The 22,127-nt window shown below is 41.7% G+C and overlaps 1 protein-coding gene across 1 annotated transcript; it reads right to left on the bottom strand.

Annotated features, from left to right (window-relative positions):
* Positions 1-14,167: 14,167 nt before the first annotated feature.
* Positions 14,168-21,575, bottom strand: LOC124256715 (cell adhesion molecule 4-like). The gene is made up of 8 exons (XM_046690681.1): positions 21,503-21,575; positions 20,999-21,352; positions 17,824-18,123; positions 16,520-16,780; positions 15,914-16,027; positions 15,332-15,347; positions 14,822-14,932; positions 14,168-14,231 (listed from the first exon to the last, which is right to left on the bottom strand). Exons 1-8 carry the CDS (start codon positions 21,543-21,545, stop codon positions 14,168-14,170), a joined length of 1,263 nt encoding a protein of 420 aa, XP_046546637.1. The 5' UTR covers positions 21,546-21,575.
* Positions 21,576-22,127: the final 552 nt, after the last annotated feature.

Below are 22,127 nucleotides of genomic sequence, written 5' to 3'. Positions count from 1 at the left end.
CTCGATAACAACAAATCGAGCCCATGAATCAAGTACAGGACAGACATTTACATTGTGACCAGTTTCATCAGTTTCTACATGTCTACGTTTAGATCTATTTGAACCATGGTTTTGTTGAGCCATAGTGGAAGTAATGTGATTCAGCATCCCTGCTCCCCACCCACCATGGAGTGCCAAAATGAGTCGTGTTTGATAGCATCGGATCTCCAACATGCAAACACCGGGGATACAGGGATGGTATACTTCAGCAAATATGACGCGAAAAGCTGCGTTAGTTTACCAAAGTAAATGTTTGGTTGGTTCGCCCAAAACAAGAAATTGGAAACATGCAGATTTCGGAGGACAACATCACCAAATTGGCCCATGAGCCACCGCCTTCTGGCATGAGACTCTAGGCAGATTTCATTTTGACAACGTAAATACGTTGGCCAAGACCAATCAAAACATATTATAGAATCAAATAATGATATGCATACAATTCATGCACAGGGCTTGGCATGACCAGCCGATTGATAGAACCAGGCCCATTCTACCACCCGTCTAGGTGAAGTAAGGGTCGAAGTGGTGTGTTGGGCAACAGGAACACGGTTCCAGGATCCTATTGCCCTCAAACACCAGAATCCCGACCTCCACCGACACAGGGGCGCAACCCACGGCAAACGGGTTGGTGGACCAAATATCCCCCCGGGTCAACAACGGGGGGTTGAAGGGCGCTTAACGTGAACCAGCACCCACCACGAGGAGGTGGCCCTTCATGGGTGCCGAACTAATTGATACATTTTGATTGATATGTTTTGTATATAGCTATATATTTTATTATTAGTAGTTAAATTAGCAACTTAGATTGTTAGTGGCGGTATCCTCCTGTTAGGGAGGTTGAAGTACTGTGAAATTATTGTCCTCCTGAGAGGATACGTAAGTCCCAAAACATTCGAAGTAAAATTTAATATTCTACATTTTTACTTGCAGTATTATTGTCATTTCAATTGTGGCTAAATTTGCCTACAATCGCCAGCAGCTGAAGTGATGGTGTAAATCCATCTAGGGCCCATGCAGGTAGCAAAGGCCCTCTAAGTCTCCTCGGTATGGTGATCTACCTTCAGTTGTTGGCCCAATAGCCCATTTAACACTGTATTGTCTAAAATAGGTTTCGACTTTCAAGATATATGCTAGCTAGTTTTAACGTTTTTTTGTTATACTCTAGTTATTTTACAGCCCGTCGATATTTTTTTATGTAACTACTTGTATGTATTGGGTATGTACAATCTTTATCGTCAATATATGGCTGAAACATTGTCCAGGTGACGTTAAATTTTATTCACTCACTCACTCACACCTGGCTGTTGTACCAGCAAGTGGTCCTCCCTCGTAAGAAATAGCAAAAAGTACCAACAACAAATAATCATCGTTTGTTTCGGGTGTCCACAATTATGTGACAAATCATCAGGGTTGGTCTGTCGATTTCATGTGACTGTGCAAAGTTTGATTTTGTTGCATTTATTAGATTTTGTGTTAGTGAGCAATTCATCGGTCTCAAAGGAAGTCAAACGGACTTTTATTTATAGCTGCAAAGGGGAAGAGTAGATGCATTGGATTATGTCTCTCATCATTCAAAGTTATCCAGCTTATTATGTTTCCGTTCTACTCAGCATGTCTATCAAATGTGTACCTGTTTGTCATAGGAATATGGAGACCCAATGTAATTGAAAATCTAGGAACCCCTCTCACACAAGTCTGAAATAATAAGGAATTAATCCGATTCAGTTAAAAGGCCCCTCAGCATTACTTAACAGAACCAAGGTCACACAATCGTTGACATATAGCGTACGTTGAAATGTGTTTTGACAATGGTTGTAAAAGTCATTCCTTCATAGCAGTACACAGTAATTGGTCTTCAGCAACCCATGCTTGTCGTAAGAGGCGGCTAACGGGATCGGGAGGTCAGGTTCTCTGACCAGGTTGACACATGTCATCGTATCCAAATTGCGTTGATCGATGCTTGATTACTGGATTGTCTGGTCCAGACTTCATTATTTAAAGGTACTGTCGCCATATAGCTGGAATAGCTGAGTGAGGCGTGTTGTAGACAGGGGGGTATAGACCTAAAATGACGTCATCATCGAACACCTGGCTGACCAGATTTCACAGGGGTGTCAATGACCTTGTACTGAGCTGACCTTGGGATAAACCACTTGCCCAGTGGTATTTTTAGACTCAAGCGGGCAATATAAAGCCCCCGAACAGTCCCCATGTAGATTTACTTGTGTAAGAGTGTGATGTTCATTGTACAATACTGTGTGTATTTGTGACTATTTGAGAATAAATCAATTTTGGTTGTCATTGGTTGATGTGGTGTATAAAAGTCCTAACAAAAGGTAGGTGAAGGGAGAGCAGAGTCGCACAGTGGAAGCGCACTGGGCTCATAACCCAGAGGACCGTGGATCGAAACCACGCTCTGCTAACAACATGTTTTTTAGGAGTTAGAATTAGGGCTAGCAGACATCTATATAAAGGACAGAAACGGCGATTTAGCTTCATTTAGCTGTGGACCCGTGATAGTGACACTTCATCTAAAACTTCTGTATGAGAGTCAGTATTCATTCTGAACAAGAAAATGAACAGAAGATACTGGAGACCCTATTTGGACGATCCTAAGAAATGGACCAAATTTTACTATTTGCAGGCTAAAGGATATACCAATCCCTTTACTAACGTGGATGATTATGTGATCTATTATGAGAAACAAGGCGTAAAGATGGACCTACCCCCTTCTCCAGACAAGTTTGTTCTCACGTCTCCAACCCAACAAGTCGTTCAACAGGCCAAAGCACGTATTCAGATGCAGGAGAACGGGGTAACTGAAGCCAAAATAATGACTTCCTCCCAGAGTCGCACAAAGAAACGGAAGACATGTTTTTAGATAAAAGCAGCTAGTAGACAGGTTCTTTGCCATTTAGACTTGGACCACCATGCAGTCAGCAAAGTGTCCCGTGTGCTATAAGACCTTTTCCAGAAGGGATGCCATGCTTAGACATCTCAGGAATCAACACAGACAAGCATTGCAGCCACCACCACCACCACCACCACGAGCACCACCACCACAAGCTCCACCACCACCACCACCACCACCACCACCACCACAGGCTCCACCACCACCACGAGCACCACCACCACCACAAGCTCCACCACCACCACCACCACCACGAGCACCACCACCACTGCCGCCACCACCACCACCTATGATGCAACCAGTGCAACCACATGTGGGTGCTTGGGAAGAATGGAGACTGATACACCCCTTCACCATGATTGCCTCAGGGCCCACCTCCTGTGGGAAAACGTACTTAGTGAAACAGATTCTAGAAAGGATGAACATTAAACCTTATCCTGAACGTATTATATGGCTCTACAAACGATGGCAGCCCTTGTATAATGCCATTCAAACCCATGTTTATCCCTATGTGGAATTTCATCAAGGCATTCCTTCTGATCTCGAAAAGGATGCTTTTCTGGACCCCCATGTGGTGAACGTGGTTATCCTCGATGTCGACAGCGAGCAAAGATCCACGCATTACAGATCCGTTTACGGAAGGAAGTCATCATCGTAATCTCTCAGTGATCGCCTTGAACCAGAATTTGTATTTCAGTAAGGATCCCTCACAACGAAGAAACTGTCATTATCTGCTTCTGTTCAACAACCCTATCGATCAACAACCCATCATGACTTTGGCGAGGCAAATGTATCCAGGTAACGCAGACCATTTCATGGAGCCGTTTCAAAGGGCTACCCAGAAGCCTTATGGCTACTTGTTGGTTGATCTAAAACCCCAAACACCTCCCCATATGCGACTTTGTCCCAATGCATTCAGTTTAAAAGGACGCCTCCAAGCCAGGACAATTCAGTCCGAGTTAGATGTTCAGCGTGAGCAGACGTGTGAAGAAAACCTCTCAACCATGCCATCTTGTGATGACTGTGGACTCATGTTTCAAGACGTGCATGATTTGCAAAAACACAGAAGAAACTGGTGTCCTGTAAAGTCTTCAGTGGGTCCACCGGGAATACCCCAAGTTAAAAGGAAGAGGGAGGAAGACGACAACTTCTCTCTTGTGAAGGCACCACGTACACTGTCAGATTGTGACTATTGTGGTCAAGTGTTTAGCAATAACCACAACTTACAAAGACATTTACACGATAAACAATTTCCTGAAATGGAAAATGATGATGATGATGATGAATCATTAAACGATGTCACACAAAACAACAGGGAAAAAAAGATGGCTGATCTCGAAGAGCAAGGTATAAGACAAATGTATTCACGTACACGTGAGCTGAATAAATACTTTTTGGATGAGAAACGACAGTTGTACATGAAAAGAGGTTTAAATGAAGACACGATTCAAGTCAAACTTAACAAATCCATGTGGAGTACGTTTAAAGAGACGTATGCCCAGTTTATTACTTATCTGTACCATATGCAGTATGGTCCAAAGACACAAGGAATACTGAAACAAGTAGGAGACACAAATAATCTACATCATGATGTGTTTTCCAATCTGTACCAATATAAGTCTTGGGTCGAAGGCTTGACCGAAGATGATAATGCAGACATAACATCTGATGAAGAGAGTGAAGGCCATGACGAATAGGAACGGTGATAAGACAACAGATGTAAAGTAGACTTCTGGGAGCGCTCCTATCCCGTAGTTGTACTCGTTTGAAACGGAGCTAGTAAAAAAATGAAATCAGTTTATCTTTTTTTTTTTGTCATGTATACCTCGTTGGGAGCCACATTAACTTAGTGCGCCTAGTGGCAGCAAGATGCTCCCCGGGGAGTTGAGAATGGTAATATGGCTGTGATTGACATCCAAGGAAAAAGTTACCAGCCCTTTGAGCATGCATGCGGTATGGACTATAGTGCTATATAAATACCCATATAAAAATAATATACACCTGTGCGTTGTCATTTATGATTACTCTTTCATGCTAACACTATACAATTACACCCCATTCCTGATGGAATTTTAGAAAGTTGAAAGTTGCATTCCTAAATATGATGTACAAACACCCGATGACCAGAACGCACATTTCAAAGCTGACACGCCCTAGCTAGCGTTCATTCTAACAAGCATTTTTATTTATGGGTGTTTTACACTCGCGAGAAATGTCGTCAGGCTATAACTGTCGACAGAAACTCCCTCCCTCTGCCACAGCAGTGCCCCCGTCCCTCCCCTACCCCTCCCGCCACAGCATAGTCCCACACACGCAAATGTGGGTCACCAGACCGCGTCTCTGCTAGCACTGTGAGAGGGAGAGTATGTTGCACGACACAATCCCAGATATAACATATGTTCTATTTACATGGAAGGTGCAATATTAGTCTCATGTGTTTTGGTGGTTGATTCATTTAATACAATCACAAACATATGGGATTTGGGTATAACATCTCAATATCATCCCTGATTCCTAATTACAAGGCAGGATACAATGACAATATGTATTGGATATTCAAATATGGAATGTGAATACCGGTAAGTTTGAAATACATTTGAAAATCTATTGAGTTGGGTTGCTTTGGTGATGGTCAAGACAAACTCAAACCATTTTCATGAACGCTGATTGCATTGAACAAAAGTGTTATAAAACCCATGAACTGAACCCGTATCATTTCTTTTACACATATGTGTGCACATGTTAGACTAGACTAATGTTTAGTCTCTGAATGTATTATCTTGATAGTAACAAACAAACCTATTTAAATTGACAAGGAGCCCAAGGCAGACCTGGGGGAAATCTAGACTTCATTTAGAGCCTTAGCACTGCAGGGATGGCTACTGTAGGCAAAATAATACGGTTCAGGGACCTTGAGACAGGCTTATGTTAGACCCACGATTTTGAGTACAACTTGAGGAGGTATCATATTACACCTCGGCGGAGTGAGACGAGGGAAGTGTGTGGAGGCTGCGAGTGTTAATTCACCATGTCTCAACGGCGCGCGCTCTGAGATAACAGATTTTCTCCACAGGCCACAAGGTTATTGAGTATGGAAAATATAAACATTTTGTAAGAGGACAAAATGATAACTTCTACTGACTGTCAGAGGGGGTTTATATAGGTAACATTGAAACCGGATGAAACTAGTTTGTGGTCAGTGGTCCAGTCAGTCCGATAGTTGTTCTACGCTGATTGGTGCAAATTAATGGCGTGATGTCATGGTGTGATGCTATGATGTGTTTCCCACGGGGGCGCACGGTCATTGACCCCTTGGTCAGGGTGAGTCACACCGGAGTGAGTTTGTTGTATGCTGATTGGTCCATACTGGTGGCGTGATGTCATGGTGTGATGCTATGATGTGACGCCGGATCCCACGTTCATTGACACCCCTTTAAAATGAGGTCAGCCTGGTGTTCGATGATGACGTCATTTTAGGGCTATACCCCCTGTCTACAACAGAGGCGTTAAACGACAAACAAAACATATTACTGTGATAATTTATTGAAGACTGTCACTGATATATGATTGCAGAGAAATAGCTTAGCTTAAAGCTTACATGCAACGCAAAACACAACTTTACAGATTATGATACCTTTCGGTATGGACTTATAGTAACAAATGATAAAAATTGCAAATTCAACTCACAAAGTTGAAAAATAACCGGATGAAAATAAAAATCCCACGAAATCGGAGTTCAAACGATTCGCTAAAAAAACCAGCTGGGGTGAAAAGTGGTTTCAACAGCTGTGCTGCGCTGCCCACATAGGTTCGCGCTGCTTGAACTGGGATGCCAGGATTATAAGGTCGTGAGCAGGAGTAGTGTAATCTTGGTTGTGTACACAAACAGCAAGTGGTTAATAATCTACTCTTTACATAAAAGAACCTTGTTAAGGATCTAGATCTACTCAGCTATGTGTCAACCAGTGAGGCGTTCGACATTTCAAGACAGAAAAACTTCGCTGGCGATGAGTATTCGGAGTATTCTTTGATGTGAGTTATTTTTCTACTGTTTTGTTGATATTTCACAGGCACGAGCATTTTATATGCTATGACAGTAGATTACCGATTTAACTGTTTGCAGAATTTCATTTGATTATTTCACCACATGTTCTTCTTACCGAGTCACTTTCTCAGTTCAATACTTAACAGCAACGTTATTATTTAGCATTGTCAGAATTTCTAACTGTGGCCTAGATGGGGTCCAGAAAATTCACAACTTGGACCATTCCCCCACACATTAAAAAGTATGAAACCTACGTAACAAAGTTTCAATTCGCCACGGTTGTTCTTAATGAAGTCCATGTTGAAATCTATAACACTTTACACTTTTACTTAAATACTACCAGCGTGTTTTTATTTGCTATTGGGATTTAAATAAAACATCCTTCTCAGCGCTCATCATTTCCCTTCACTTGTTACAATTGAAGTTACATTGTTCAATAAACATTCTTTCATCTCAGTTAAATTCAGTAGTGTGTTAAACCTATGAGATAGACATTTGAAATATCATCAGCCGAGTAAAAGATTAATTACAAAAACAACCTAACATCATCCTTTGCTTCAGACGGTTAAAAAAAACATAGACATAATTGCTAAGAATAGAGCGCATCTCGATTTAGAGTAATTAGAAACACAACAGTGATTGTGTTGTAACTACTTCTCCAGAACTCAACAAGACAAATCGTGAAAAAAACTAAGGTGTGGGGAATTGTTACTCAGGTGATGGGGAATTGTCTGTGTGGGGAAATATATCTGTGTGGGGAATTGTCTGTGTGGGGATATAGATATGCTCTCTCACAGACAAAACTCAATGTCTGTTTTATTGACACCTATGTGTCTGCCTTCTTGTCTGTTGATGACAATATGCAATGCACAATTTCAATTGCACATGCAATTTGAACTTAACACCTATCAGGCCACACACCATAGCAAAACACATTGATCCATTGTTCGTGCACCTGAGTTGTCTCTGTCACATTATGTAATTAAACAGACAGGCAGGTGTGATACTTGTACACATGACATGTTATGGTGTCTGTTGATTAAAAATGTTATACACAAAAAAATGAGCATGCATTTACAAAACCCAGCATATCTATACACGCACAAAGAGCCCTGAGCGTATCGGCAAATAAACCAGCCAATGAATCACTTCGTTACACTTAATTGCACTCCCACCCGCTCTGACTGGGTACGGTATCCCGTTTATTTTCGGTATCCCGGCTGCTTCGTTTCGAGGGTAGTAAACCCAAGTACAAAATATTGCACATTTGATTTGCGATTGTACGCTTATAATTTTGGGTATTTGTTTTTACATTATCAGCAATGATAAATGATAATTGTGTTTTAATAACGTTTATTTTGTTGGTTGTATCTAAGCTTGAAGAAACAAATATCAAAGAGAGTTCACACGGAAAACCAATCCTAACTAGCCAGTCGTCAGTGTAGCACAACTGGAGGCGTCGAGCTTATCATCGTAATTGAATGCTTTTAGTTTTCAAAATTGAAAATGCGACAGATCAATTTCAATACACAGTGATCATATTTATAGAATTGTAATGACGCTATGCCTTGGAAAATCCGCCTTCCTATCGCTATAGTTTCCTGTTAGAGCCCTAATTCATTTGATATTCGGGATCAAATGTACACATCATAAGACTTTCAGCTTCCCTACGGCAGATTCACTTCATTGCGAATGGTGTCAGTTGTATCATGTTCCATTTGATCATAGCTCACCCAGAGTCTCTGAATAAATGTTTCCTTGCTATGAATCACTGTGCTTATAATAAACCCGTTCTTTCATACGACTATAGTCAAGCCGTTATGGCTGCTGGTCAGCGTGACTTGAGTATTACATTACTGGTATAACGAAAGTTAGTCACATAATGATGGGGTATGGGGTAAATACACTTTCTCTTGTTTATGGAAATCCTTTTCTCATAATACTCACATTTCTATCGCTATTTCTAATTCAACTCAGTTTTTGGAATACCATCACTGTTTTCTTTGCTGGATATAACATTGAAGCATATGTGGCAAAATTTCTTTGGAGCATGAGTTTCCAAGTGTCCCAATACAAAAAGTTCTGTCTGAAGGGGGATTTTCCTTGTTACAGTACCTGATCCTGCTTTATAAAGCCTCTGTGCACCATGGCTTGTAGTTAAACCATTATAAAACCACATCCTAGATCCAGTATTGTTAACTGTTGGAGTATCCACTGGATATAGGTTGGAAGTACACTCACTTCCTACATCCAGTATTGGTAACTGTTGGGGTATCGATTGGATATAGTTTTGAAGTACACTGACGTCCTTCATCCAGTATTGTTAACTGTTGGAGTATCCATTGTCTAAAGATTGAAAGTACACTCACGTCCTTCATCCAGTATTGTTAACTGTTGGAGAATCCATTGTCTGTAGATTGGAAGTACACTCACTTCCTACATCCAGTATTGTTAACTGTTGGAGAATCCATTGGATATAGTTTGGAAGTACACTGACGTCCTACATCCAGTATTGTTAACTGTTGGAGTATCCATTGTCTGTAGATTGGAAGTACACTCACTTCCTACATCCAGTACTGTTAACTGTTGGAGAATCCATTGGATATAGTTTGGAACTGTTGGAGAATCCATTGTCTGTAGATTGGAAGTACACTGACGTCCTTCATCCAGTATTGTTAACTGTTGGAGAATCCATTGTCTGTAGATTGGAAGTACACTGACGTCCTTCATCCAGTATTGTTAACTGTTGGAGAATCCATTGTCTGTAGATTGGAAGTACACTGACGTCCTTCATCCAGTATTGTTAACTGTTGGAGAATCCATTGTGTGTAGATTGGAAGTACACTGACGTCCTTCATCCAGTATTGTTAACTATTGGAGTATCCATTGTCTGTAGATTGGAAGTACACTCACGTCCTACATCCAGTATTGTTAACTGTTGGAGTATCCATTGTGTGTAGATTGGAAGTACACTGACGTCCTTCATCCAGAATTGTTAACTGTTGGAGTATCCATTGAATATAGTTTGCAAAGCACACTCACATTCTACATCCAAAAGTGTAGTATTGCAAAGGACGGCGATATGCCCTTGTGGTATTTTCACATTTCAGTTAAGTTATTCTCTATTCGTGTTTGGGATTGTTCTGTAAGCATCCAAACAGATTGTATTGTATTATGTGTTGGCGTTTAACGCCACTTACGACAAGCATTGGTTTCGGAAGATCAATTCTAACCCGGATCTTCAGGGATCGCATACAAAAAGAAAGGAAGTAGAGCATTGTGTTTGTAATTGTGCCTTACGAATACACACACAATAATTCGAAATGAATTTGTATTCGATTATTGATCGTATAAGTAAACCCCCAAAGATTTCACGACAACGAGAAAATGAAATTCGATCATATTCCAGGGTTTTAAAAATATTTATTGAGGCTACAAACCATTCATGCTTTCGTGTAAGAAAGAAACATTTCAATTCTCCTCCATTAACACAGTGATATGATTAAGTCAATATCAACCATAAACGTTTCCATGAATTGTTTCATTTTTTGTATGGCTTAATAATAATTAAAGGAACAACATCGATAACAAAAGTTGATATTTGTTCATAAAATTACAATGTGAAAGAGAATACGTCTTTATCGGTTCCATCGGAACAAAATATGACACTATTTACAGGCAACATATTGCATAGTTATACTTATTGCGATAAATAAAGCAACGATAGAAATATAAACAAGATTATTTGCTTACGGTTAAACATGTGCACAGACCGACAGTGTGTGTGTGTGTGTCTGTGTGTCTCTGTGTGTGTCTGTCTCTCTCTCTCTCTCTCTCTGTGTGTGTGTGTGTGTGTGTGTGTGTGTGTGTGTGTGTGTGTGTGTGTGTGTGTGTGTGTGTGTGTGTGTGTGTGTGTGTGGTTCTCTTATATGTACCTAACTGTGTTTTTCTCTCTGTACCTATATAAAGAATTCCAAACAGTCGTGGTGACATAAGGTTTCTGTATCAGGGTTTCAAGTACATAGTGAAGAGAACTAGAAGCGCCAGCAAACACTGGAAATGCTGTTTGGCTACTTGTCCAGCCACGATCAACACTGCCAACGACCTCATAACAACAGTCAACAACATCCACAATTATGAACCTGACCCCACCAAGATCGCTTTCGACACATTTAGTAAAAGGCAAGGTTAAGGTGGACTGCAGACCTGTCAATAAAATCTTAAACAATAATAGTATACCTGTGTCTATGTATTGAACATTTATTGATGCTGAATGAAAAGGCATGTAAATTGATATTTTGTGATTCAGTTTGATGTTTGATGTTGTGGATATTTGAATAACATTTTGAGATGACCCCTGGTGACGTCTATTGCTATGCCAATCATCACGCTTGACTGCATCACACATTGTGAACAATAGGTGGCGGCAAAGTGAGGAGATCCCCCTGTGTCTGTGTGTATGAGAAAGAGACCCAAGCCATGCTCGTGTATAGACGGCTTCACAGCAGTGACCGCAATAACAAGAGACGTGATGAAAGTCCTGAAATGTAGTTAGCATTCTAACTGCAGCTGAAGTATTCACTCCTTCATCTATACACAAACATTCTGCTACACAAACAGTTGAAGAAATAGTAATGTACAATGTTTCATCTGTGACTGACTGTCTGACTGAGTTTGGTTTTACGCCGCTTTTAGCAATATTCCAGCAACATCACGGCGGGGGGACACCAGAAATGGGCTTCACACATTGTACCCATGTGGGGATTCGAACCCGGGTCTTCGGCGTGACGAACCAACGCTTAAACACTAGGCTACCCCACCGCCCCTTTCATCTGTGAGCAGAAGTGTTCATCTGGCTTATAGTCATCTGTCCACTGCATCCTCTAGGACTGGCTATCGATTTAGATCAAATCTCTAAACGCAGCCGCCTACAACATACAAAAACCCCAGTAAACCTTTTACTGAAATGGAACTTTGCGTTATCAACCATTAAAAAGGTACTGCCCCAGGTCAAGACAATGCCAGTTATATCATGCTAAAAAACGCCCCTAAACCATTAACAAACCAACTACTAAACCTTTATAATACAGCTGGGATAAACAGTCAAATACCAAAAGCCTGGAAACATTCCCTTATCATTCCCCTACACAAACAAGGCCAAGACGTAAACAAAGCCGAATCATATCGGCCAATATCTCTAACATCTAACATATGCAAAACCACAGAGCGTATGGTTAACAACCGCCTCACACAATATCTTCAAACACAAAATCTATATAATACAGCTCAATCAGGCTTTCACAAAAATCGCCCCACCATAGATCATCTGGCACAAATCCATAACTCAATCAGAATTGCACAAAATAACAAAAATATCAGAACTTGCAGTCTTTTTTGGATTTCTCCAAGGTTTTTGATATGCTCTTGAGACCGGGTGTCATTCAAACATTTAAAACCAAAAAAAAAGGGTTTAAAAGGGGCATTTCTAAATTTTGTATCAGCCTTTCTAACAGACAGAGACTTTAAGGTCTCCATACCCCATCAAATCTCCGAATACTAAACACCAGAAAATGGCACACCCCAGGGAAGTATCATCTCACCAGCTCTCTTCAGTGTTATGGTTGATGATATATCCAACAAACTCAGTAAAAACATAAACAAATCCCAGTTTGCCGATGTTGGAGCAATATGGGTTAATGGAAAAAAAAATACACAAAGCACAAAAACAGATTCAAGCTGCACTTAACCATATTGAAAACTGCAACTATCCAACTATCTACCACTAAAACAACAACTGTAGTATTCAAAGCACAAATTCGAAGAAAACAGAACGTACATCTTTATATTAACAAACAAACATTACCGCAATCAGATACAGTAAAATTTCTAGGTCTAATCCTTGACCAGCACTTAGCATGGAACAAACACATTCAATTCATGCAAGAAAAATGCAAGTCCGATCTCAACATTATTTAATACATATCACTGAGTAAATGGGGTAGCAACAAACGAACATTTCTATATATATATTATACCACTATATAAAGCACTCATCAAACCTACATTACTCAGTGGCTACGAAATATTTTAAGATATGGCACAAACACATAAAAAAAAACTTAGTTCCATCCAATTCCAAGCACTCAAATGTATAACTGGAGCCTTCCCAGGAACATCCCTCCAAGCACTATTGGTAGAAAGCGGGGAACGAGACCTCACTCTCGAATGGGAAAGATGTACCATGAAATATGTAACTCGATCCCTTAACAACCCCATTACAAACAAAACTGAAAACCGCTAAACACTACATCTCTTAAAAATAAAAATAAAATCATTATCGATAAAGGCAAATACCCAAAAGCTTTTTGACAAAAATACAGGAAAGTAAACAACAACTTGATGTATATACTACACAATATAATACAAACCCATATTACAAATCTCTTCCTCCAGTTTTACTGCCAAACATCCAGGCCAACACAAAACTTACTGAACACAATATACTTCATAAATTCACAGTGCAAGAATCCATACAACAAAATTTCAATCCACAAGATAATCTTCACATCTATACTGACGGATTCATGAACCGAAATGGTAATGCTGGTTTTGGTATCTACATACCCCAAAAAAGCCTAAAACAATCCTATAATCTCCCAGCAAACTCCAATGTCTTCACAGCAGAACTCGCAGCCATAGATCAGGCATTGCAAACAACAAACAGTTGAAGAAATAGTTATGTACAATGTTTCATCTGTGAGCAGAAGTGTAGAAAGGAGGTGTTCATCTGGCTCGTAGTCATCTGTCCACTGCATCCACTAGGGCCGGCTATCGATTTTGATCACGGAGATCGATCATCGTTAACTAATTATCGATCTATTATCGAAAAATATCGGAGAAAAAACATTGAGCGAAAATGAATAAAAAATCTGAAAGAAATCAACATCAGTGGTGAGCGATGACATATGTAGGCCTACAGGATACAGAACTGTGGAAGTGTAAATCCTACTGGACAGCTTCGTAGTCAACAATAGAATTTAGACCCGTGGACTGACTTAGACTAGAGGACATCTTCGTCATTGATTGCAGCATAGTGGCGTCCGTTGGTGTCATAGTTGCATAAGGCGGTGTAATAGTGGTGCTCGGTGGTGTCAAAGTGGCGTTCGGTAGTGTCATAGTGGCGTTCGGTGGTGGCAGATTCTCTGTTGGCCACTCCGGGGAAGGTAGGTGGCATGCCTTTTGTTTTAATAAAAGAAATGCCAAGTATTGGTAATAGAATATGAATCATTCAAGACATAGGGAATTCTCTATATCTAAGTTATTTCCAAAACCATTTTGAAATGGGGTTAACATTAAAGTATCAACTTATATACCTCCGTAAAATATGGACCCCCTCCCACAACCCCCCCCCCAAAAAAAAACAAAACAAAAACAAACAAACAAAAAAACAAAAAAACAAAATCCAAACAAACAAAACAAACAAAAACAAAAACAAAAAACAACCCCAACAACAACAAGCAAACACAAAAACAACAACAAAACTGGCGCCTACCACGCTCATACCAAACTCGAAGTGTTGACATTGTAACGATCAGTCTTATCTATGTGAACTAACTTTAGCATGGTACTTTTTCTTGAATAATTGCTCTGATGTGTTTTTTTTCGTAGCAATACTTCGGTTTCTTTGAATGGCAAGGGTCAATGGTTATGTTATTCAAACCCCGTTTTAGCTTTATTATCGATTTTGCGAAAGATGAAAACGAGACTTTCTCATGTTTAGTGCAGGTAAATAATCAAGTGTCACGGTAGGAATAGATCCACGATACCTCATGCCGGAGTGGGACAAGCTGACACCCTCGTCATGGACTGTAGCGTAGGGGGACTCACTGCTGACAAACGACACTCTGTTGTTCAGTACGGTCAGGTAGGCAGCATACCTGGAGATGACAAATGCATAAGTAAATAGAAATATTAAGTAGAAGTAATATCGTCGGATTATTTTTACTCGCGCTATAACGAGGTGTGCTGCGCCACACTGACACTGTATATACGCAAATGCTTCCTTGTTTTAAAATACAGTTGTATTTTGCGAGTTCAATGGTTATTCAGAACCAACTTCCGGAAAGAAGCACTTCCTCATCCAGAGAATAGTTTCAGTAAATGTCGGTGCGTTTTAAAACATTCTAAGCCGAATATCCATCAATATGCTTTATAGTTATGAAACAAGCTTAACCAATTAGAAATACACATTGTCTAGACGTATGTTTTTAAGAATGAACAGATGACCCTAAAAAGAATTCCCTTGGTTTACTCTGTTTTAATGTGTGTATATTTACCTTAATTTCCGAAGTTCTGAAAAGGCAAAAGAAACGAGACCATTACCGATTGTTACAGAGTGATACAAAGTCCAATATGTACAGTCATCAAGTATGACTTCTATTCACGCATTTCTATGATAACGTCATCCTCAAACGTACACACCTGTGAAGATCCGGCTTAGAACTGATCTTCAGCAACCCATGTTTGTCGTAAAAAGGCAACTGACGGGATCGGGTGGTCAGGCTCGCTGTATTGGTTGACACATGTCATTGGTTCCCAATTGCGGAGATCGATGCTCATTTTGTTGATCCCTGGATTGTCTGGTCCAGACTCGATTATTTACAGACCGCCGCCATATGGCTGGAATATGTCGCTGAGTGCGGCGTTAAACAACCAACCAACCAACCAACGAATCAACCGTACGCTGCACTGGCGGATCCAGGTGGGGTGGGGGTGGGGTGGTGTTCGACCCCCCTTTTGAAAATAACTAAAGATCACATCGAAGATTTTTTTTTTGCTTTGGCGGAGCCTCCTTTCAAAATTCCTGGATACGACGATGCGCCGTAACTTTGCAGCATCCTCCAGTACAACCAGCTTACCTCTCCGTCTTCGGCATCTACGTATCACACAGACAAGGAGAGACACAGCCAGGACCAGGAGAGCAGAGGGCGCTGCATACATGACGAGGGATACTTGGGGTCCGTCATCTGGAACTAGTGATGGGTACACGGTATCAGATATACAGTCAAACATCGTTGTATTTGAAGGAATCTACGTAAATACTTCGAGTTATCTGAGGTTCGACACAATGAATGAAAATTAAACGGAGACAACTGTACGTTCAGTACATCAAAGTTTTACAACGATGTGTTGAACTGCCATTATTTGTAAGCAGCTTTATAATCTTTAATGTTGTATGGAAAAATATAATTATTTTTGTACTGCATTAAGGATGCCCGTGACTCATTTACTCATAAGGCTTTCACTCTGTTGTTGAAGTGCAGTGTTCATGGCGAGGGTGTAGTGAGTTGGGTTTTACGCCGCTTTTAGCAATATTCCAGCAACATCATGGGGCGTACCAGAAATGGGCTTGACACAGTGTATCCATGTGGGGAATCGAACCGGGGTCTTCGACGTCTCGAGTGAACGTTTTAACCACTGTGTTACCCCACCGCCCCCAATGTGAGCATGTAATATGAACTTACATTGTATGCCCAGCGTCAGGTTCCGTGATGCACTCCCATGGTTGTTGTTGACGTGACACGTGTACAGTCCAGACACAGATACATCTACAGCTGGTATAGACAACACAGCCTCCCTCTGTCCTGTAATCTGTCTGGAGATGTTCCACCAGGTTACAGTACAGGCAGGGTTACAGTCAGCAGAACATCTCACAGCAGCAGGTCCCCCTTCTTCTACCTCCAGCTTGTCACTTGTGTCGTCAAACTGTATCTGGTCAGGCCCATCTGGAAGGCACAAAGAGCTATGGTCAGTACCTCCACGTTGTATCACAAGCAAACAACGGAAAATGTACTGTACTGTACAAAGTGGTGGGGGTGGGGGGAAGGCGGGGTGGTTAGTGAGGGGGAAACACATGTCACTTCCCTGCTGATTTGGCGTCAATGATCCTAGTTAAGGAACACCATATAATACAACACTGAAGTTATACGCACTTGGCATGATAACGGCATCAACTGCGACCTTGATCATCACAGTCAACCCATTTTACGCCAGAATAACAACTTTGAATAATTACGGTTAAGTAACATAAAGACAGGTAAGACGTCCAAATCAATATCACTCAACGACGCTGGGTTTACAACCCCAAAGCTATATTTTAACCGTGAGTAATAAACTGAACGTTGAAATGTACTGTGTCAGTGCCCGCTGAGCGCCGCCAAGTTATATGCAAGCGTCAAACAAAGGTCATGGCGTCCGGTATGTGTCATTGGCGTCACATGTTCACTGACGGTTCAAGGTCGTATTGTGATCGTGTCTGGGGAGGTGTATAATGGATAACCTAGAAACATCAGAAGGTAAATGAAAAGTCAGTGAGAGAATGTTTACTCTAGTTTTAACGTGTCACTACAATCCTCTGTAGAAAGACAAGGTATCAAAGCACCTGAGCCACCATGTGATACTCAAAATATACAGCATTTCCACCTGGAATATCAACAAGTGCCATTTATAACCCAGGAAGCTATCATTATATGAAATCATCAGAGGGATACTAATGCTATTTCAACCAGTTCAGCTCTAAAAACAACGTTCCCATGACTTATTATCATGTTGAGTTTTAAAATTGCTAGAATCTATTACTAATGTGTTCCCCACCTTTGTAGAGGGAAAATGTTCCGATCCAAACCGCCAGTGTATTATTTTAATGATTCATGACATAAGGGTTCCATACAGACAATGGATAATATTTCAGTAAACGCAGCTGTGAAAAACTGTCGCTGAGTCCCAAAGTTGCAAAGATAAAATATATGAGGCCTAAGTTCTTACTCACAGAGAACATCCAGCACATGTCCGTGACTCCAGTTAGACTTCAGCCCCTCCTCCACAGTCTGGCAGCTGTAGATGTCTCCCTGGTTCTCTCTGCTGATGTGGGTTATTGTCAGGCCATCTCCACCTGTAGGAGATTCATCACCAGATTCTACCCGGGTCCTGTTCCTCCTCCAGATGTAGGTCATGGTCAGTGGAGGATGGTCCGGGGGTAGACTCTGGGACGAGGAGGAGCATGTCAGGGTGACATTCTCACCTGATACAGGTGAGGCAGGTACGGTGATGGTAGGTGTGGTTGGCTCCTCTGTGAACAAATATTTTAACATTTGAATCGAGTGAGACCATGAAAAACTAAATAAACTAAATGTTTTCACACTTATACCAATGAAGTATTCATCATTATTACCAATAAAACAGAGGACAGCGACAGGCTAATACTACTAATCGGTAGGGAATCGAACCCGGGACTTTCACCACTAGACTACCCCAACCAACCTTATACCATGTGAATACACAGCAGTGGGTGTCTATGAACACGATTTCACTAATATCTTCGACACTTTTATTAATGAAGTACTCATCGTTAGTGTCAATAAGCTGAAGGCCGGGGCCACAATAATACCCCTAATCGTTTTGTTGATTAAATATTATAGTAACTGCACAACTACTGCCTCCTTGGTCTAGTGAACCGAGTATTTGCCCGCAGAGAGGAAGATCGGAGGTTTGATCGCCGGGTGCGTCACAACAAATGACGTTACATGATGCTACTTGTTGTTGCCCTGCCTGGCGCTCAGGTTAAACTGTGACAAACTGTGGGGTTCATGGCGATCCATGTTAAACTGTAAAATGGTGGCTTTTGCGGCTAGTACACAAACATTCTTTCTCATTCATTCTCGTTCCTTCTACCCTTCCCCCCTCTCTATCTCCCTCTCCCCCTCTCTCTCCTCCCCTCTATCTCCTCACTTCCCTCTCTCCCTGCCCCTCTCTATCTCCTCATTTCCCTCTCTCCTCCCCTCTATCTCCTCACTCCCTCCCCCTCCCCCTCTCTCTATCTCCCTCTCCCCTTCTCTCTCCCTCATTCTACCGCCTCCGTGGTATAGTGGTTAGAGCGTTCGCCCGGAGAGTGGTAGGTCGCGGGTTCGATCCCCGACCGCGTCATACCAAAAGACGTTAAAATATGGTACTTGTTGGTCCCTGTCTGGCGCTCGGCATTAACAGGTACAACAAGGACTGGTCGGCTCGGAGCCAGTATAATGTGTCTAAGTGGGGTATTCATGCTTCACTGCGGCATGGTATCTCAGTGGGCTAGGACTATAAAAAACCAGCTTAAGTCTGGGCTAGCACAAGCATCTGCACATGCACATACACACACATGCGCGTCGTCATATGAGCGAAATATTCTCAAGCACGACGTAAAACCCAATTTCACCTCACCTCACCCTCATTCTCTCTCTATCCTTCCCTCCCAACTCGCTCTCTCTCTCTCACACACACACACGCTCACACACACAGCGTTATCACAACGTTATACCCCATGTACTAATCGGCTTTGAAAGGATATATACTGAACCGCAAAAGAAACGCAAGTTACTATTTTCAAAACATACGTTCCAAATGCATTCCTTTTAGGACAACAAAGTATACCATTATAGAACTAAGCATTCGAAGATGGTTTTGCCTTTGTTGCCGCTGATTCTTGACCATATCGCCAAAACGCAATCATTTTCATGTTTTTCGTGTTTTTTTGCATGAAGTTTTTGTGTTTCACACAAAAATGCGAGCATTTCACTCCAGTTTGAAGCTTTATAAGGCAGGTCATTCAAAAAACACCATAGAACACAAAATTGACTGAGACAACGCGGAGAAAACATGCCACGTCTAACTGAACAGCAACGATGAATCGCCGTTGGAATGTTGCAGACCGGATCCACACCAACTAAAGTGGCCAGGCACTTCAGATGTCACGTGACAACAATCACAAGACTATCCGCATGGTATCGTCAAACCGGTAATGTTCCAGACCGACCACGTTCAGGACGTCCCAGGGTAACAACGCCAGCGCAAGATCGTCACATCCGGGTTACTCATCCGCATAACCGACAGCAACTAGCAACACAGACAGCTGCAACCATTCAAGGGCCACAACGTCCCATCTCTGCACACACTGTTCGTCGTCGTCTGAGGGCAGCAGGGATGACATGTCGCCGTCCTTACGTCGGACCGATTCTGACGCAACGTCACCGCCAAAATCGTTTACAGTGGGGGCGACAACACCACCGTTGGCGACGTCAACAATGGCAACAAGTGTTGTTTTCTGATGAGTCCAGATTCAACTTGTCCCACGCCGACGGCCGATAACGTGTATGGACACGACGTAATGAGCGTTACGCCAACTGTTGTGTTGTGGAAGCTGACCTCTGGGGAGGTGGAAGACTCATGGTATGGGGTGGCTTCAGCTACCACCACAGAACATGTTTACACGAGTTTCGTCAACGTGTGGCTGCTCTAGTCTACAGAGACCAGGTCTTTCAACACCACGTTGTACCGCTCTTCCAGGCCCAACCTCAGCTCCAGACGTTCCAGCAGGACAATGCTCGTCATCACACTGCACGGGTCTCTATGGACTTCCCCAGAGGGAACAACATTGCTGTACTGCCCTGGCCCACTCTGTCCTCGGATATGGCACCAATCGAGCATGTGTGGGATGAAATTGGTAGACGGATACAGACAGCTGCTCAACCTCAAAACCTTAGAGATTTGGAAGCCAGATTGGCCAGGGAATGGAATCAAATTCCCCAAGCCTTCTTTCAGACACTTGTTGCCTCGATGAGACGTCCTTGTGCTGCCTGCATTGCAGCCAATGGTGGTCACACGTGCTACTGATTGACACACTGTTTCGTGACATTTTTGGTGTGTGAGGGTGGAGTGATAACATATGCTTTTACAGTAAACTTGAGTGTTGTTTTCACCAGAGACCATGACTCATTTCTTCAACAATCACTTGTCTGTTGTTTTTTCGTAGTGTTAAGATTGTTTGTTCCACAGATTCAGAAATATTCACATTTCTAAATAAACTTGCGTTTCTTTTGCGGTTCAGTATATTTGATGAATTACATGTTAGTTTAGGTGCATTCATATATTTACATGATATTGTTCTCTTAACCCCAGTCAGTACTCACGTGGTACAACGAGGACCTGTCTACATCCAGTAACTGTCTGTCTATTCTGCCCTTGACAGTAGTAAGTACCAGCGTCCTGTACAGTAACATTGTCGATGGTAAACCTCAGCTGTCCTGTTTGCGATAGTGAGTCCTCCCCGGTGTATCTCATCCTGGTCGTGTAACCGGTGTGACTGGTGTTGAGTACCACTACACTGTGTAACGTAGGAATGACCACTAACAGTCTCACAGCTACCGAACCATTCACCCATACGGTATATGGGAAGCTGACAATCGCTGGGTTCATGGTTATGTTAACATCGTCGCCGACACGTGTAACAGTGTGTGGGTATCCAGTTGTCATAGGGGCAAGACCTGGATACACAAAAGTAATTATATTCGTTCGATACGTCATAGAAGTTGATACAAATACTGAATAGTGCGAAAGATTAAAACGAACAGCAGCTTATCCACAGATTCAATATAAATTAGAGTTTTTAAAGACAAACCAAACCCGATACAAACCAAACTCATATAGTCCTACGGTCACAATGAAAAACACAAACATAGTCTCCAGTGTGGTGAGTAAAACTGATGCAGTTTCTGAGTTGTTTGTAATACGTCACAAAATGTAGTTTCACTAGGTAATATTTCCCTATAAAAACCTTCCGGTGAACCTTACGTTGTGGTGCGACATTGATCTATGAATAATATTTACTTTTTGTGGACATGTCCTCCGCGAAGGCCTATATTGATACAATGTGTGAGCCTCCCTCCCTCACTCACATTCAACCTCGCCTATCCCTGTTATCGCCTGTGCTGAGAGGTAATGGTATTGAATTAGGTGGTCAGACTCAGAGGCTTGGCTATTTTCGTTTGCGCGTTAAATGCAGCCTAAATGTATATACGAAACATGTAATTATATAACAACACTGATAGAAGAATGCCTTAGTTGACCATGAATTGCAGTGTTGCGTGTGTTGATAATGAGCAAGTTCGACGTACAATGAAGTCATGAAATTAGTCTCTGTATCGCGCCATCAACATATCATCTACGTAACATATGTTTATCGGCATGGTCTTCAAAGAATAACAGTTTAGTAATGATTATCACCTCCACCACACCTTCCAGTGAGGCACATATAAATTA

This window comes from Haliotis rubra, unplaced genomic scaffold (genome assembly GCF_003918875.1).
Source record: "Haliotis rubra isolate DU_JTF1 unplaced genomic scaffold, ASM391887v1 Scf636, whole genome shotgun sequence".
NCBI lineage: Eukaryota > Metazoa > Mollusca > Gastropoda > Lepetellida > Haliotidae > Haliotis > Haliotis rubra.
The sequence above is the reverse complement of the archived record's forward strand: the minus strand, read 5'-3'. Positions and strand labels throughout refer to the sequence as shown.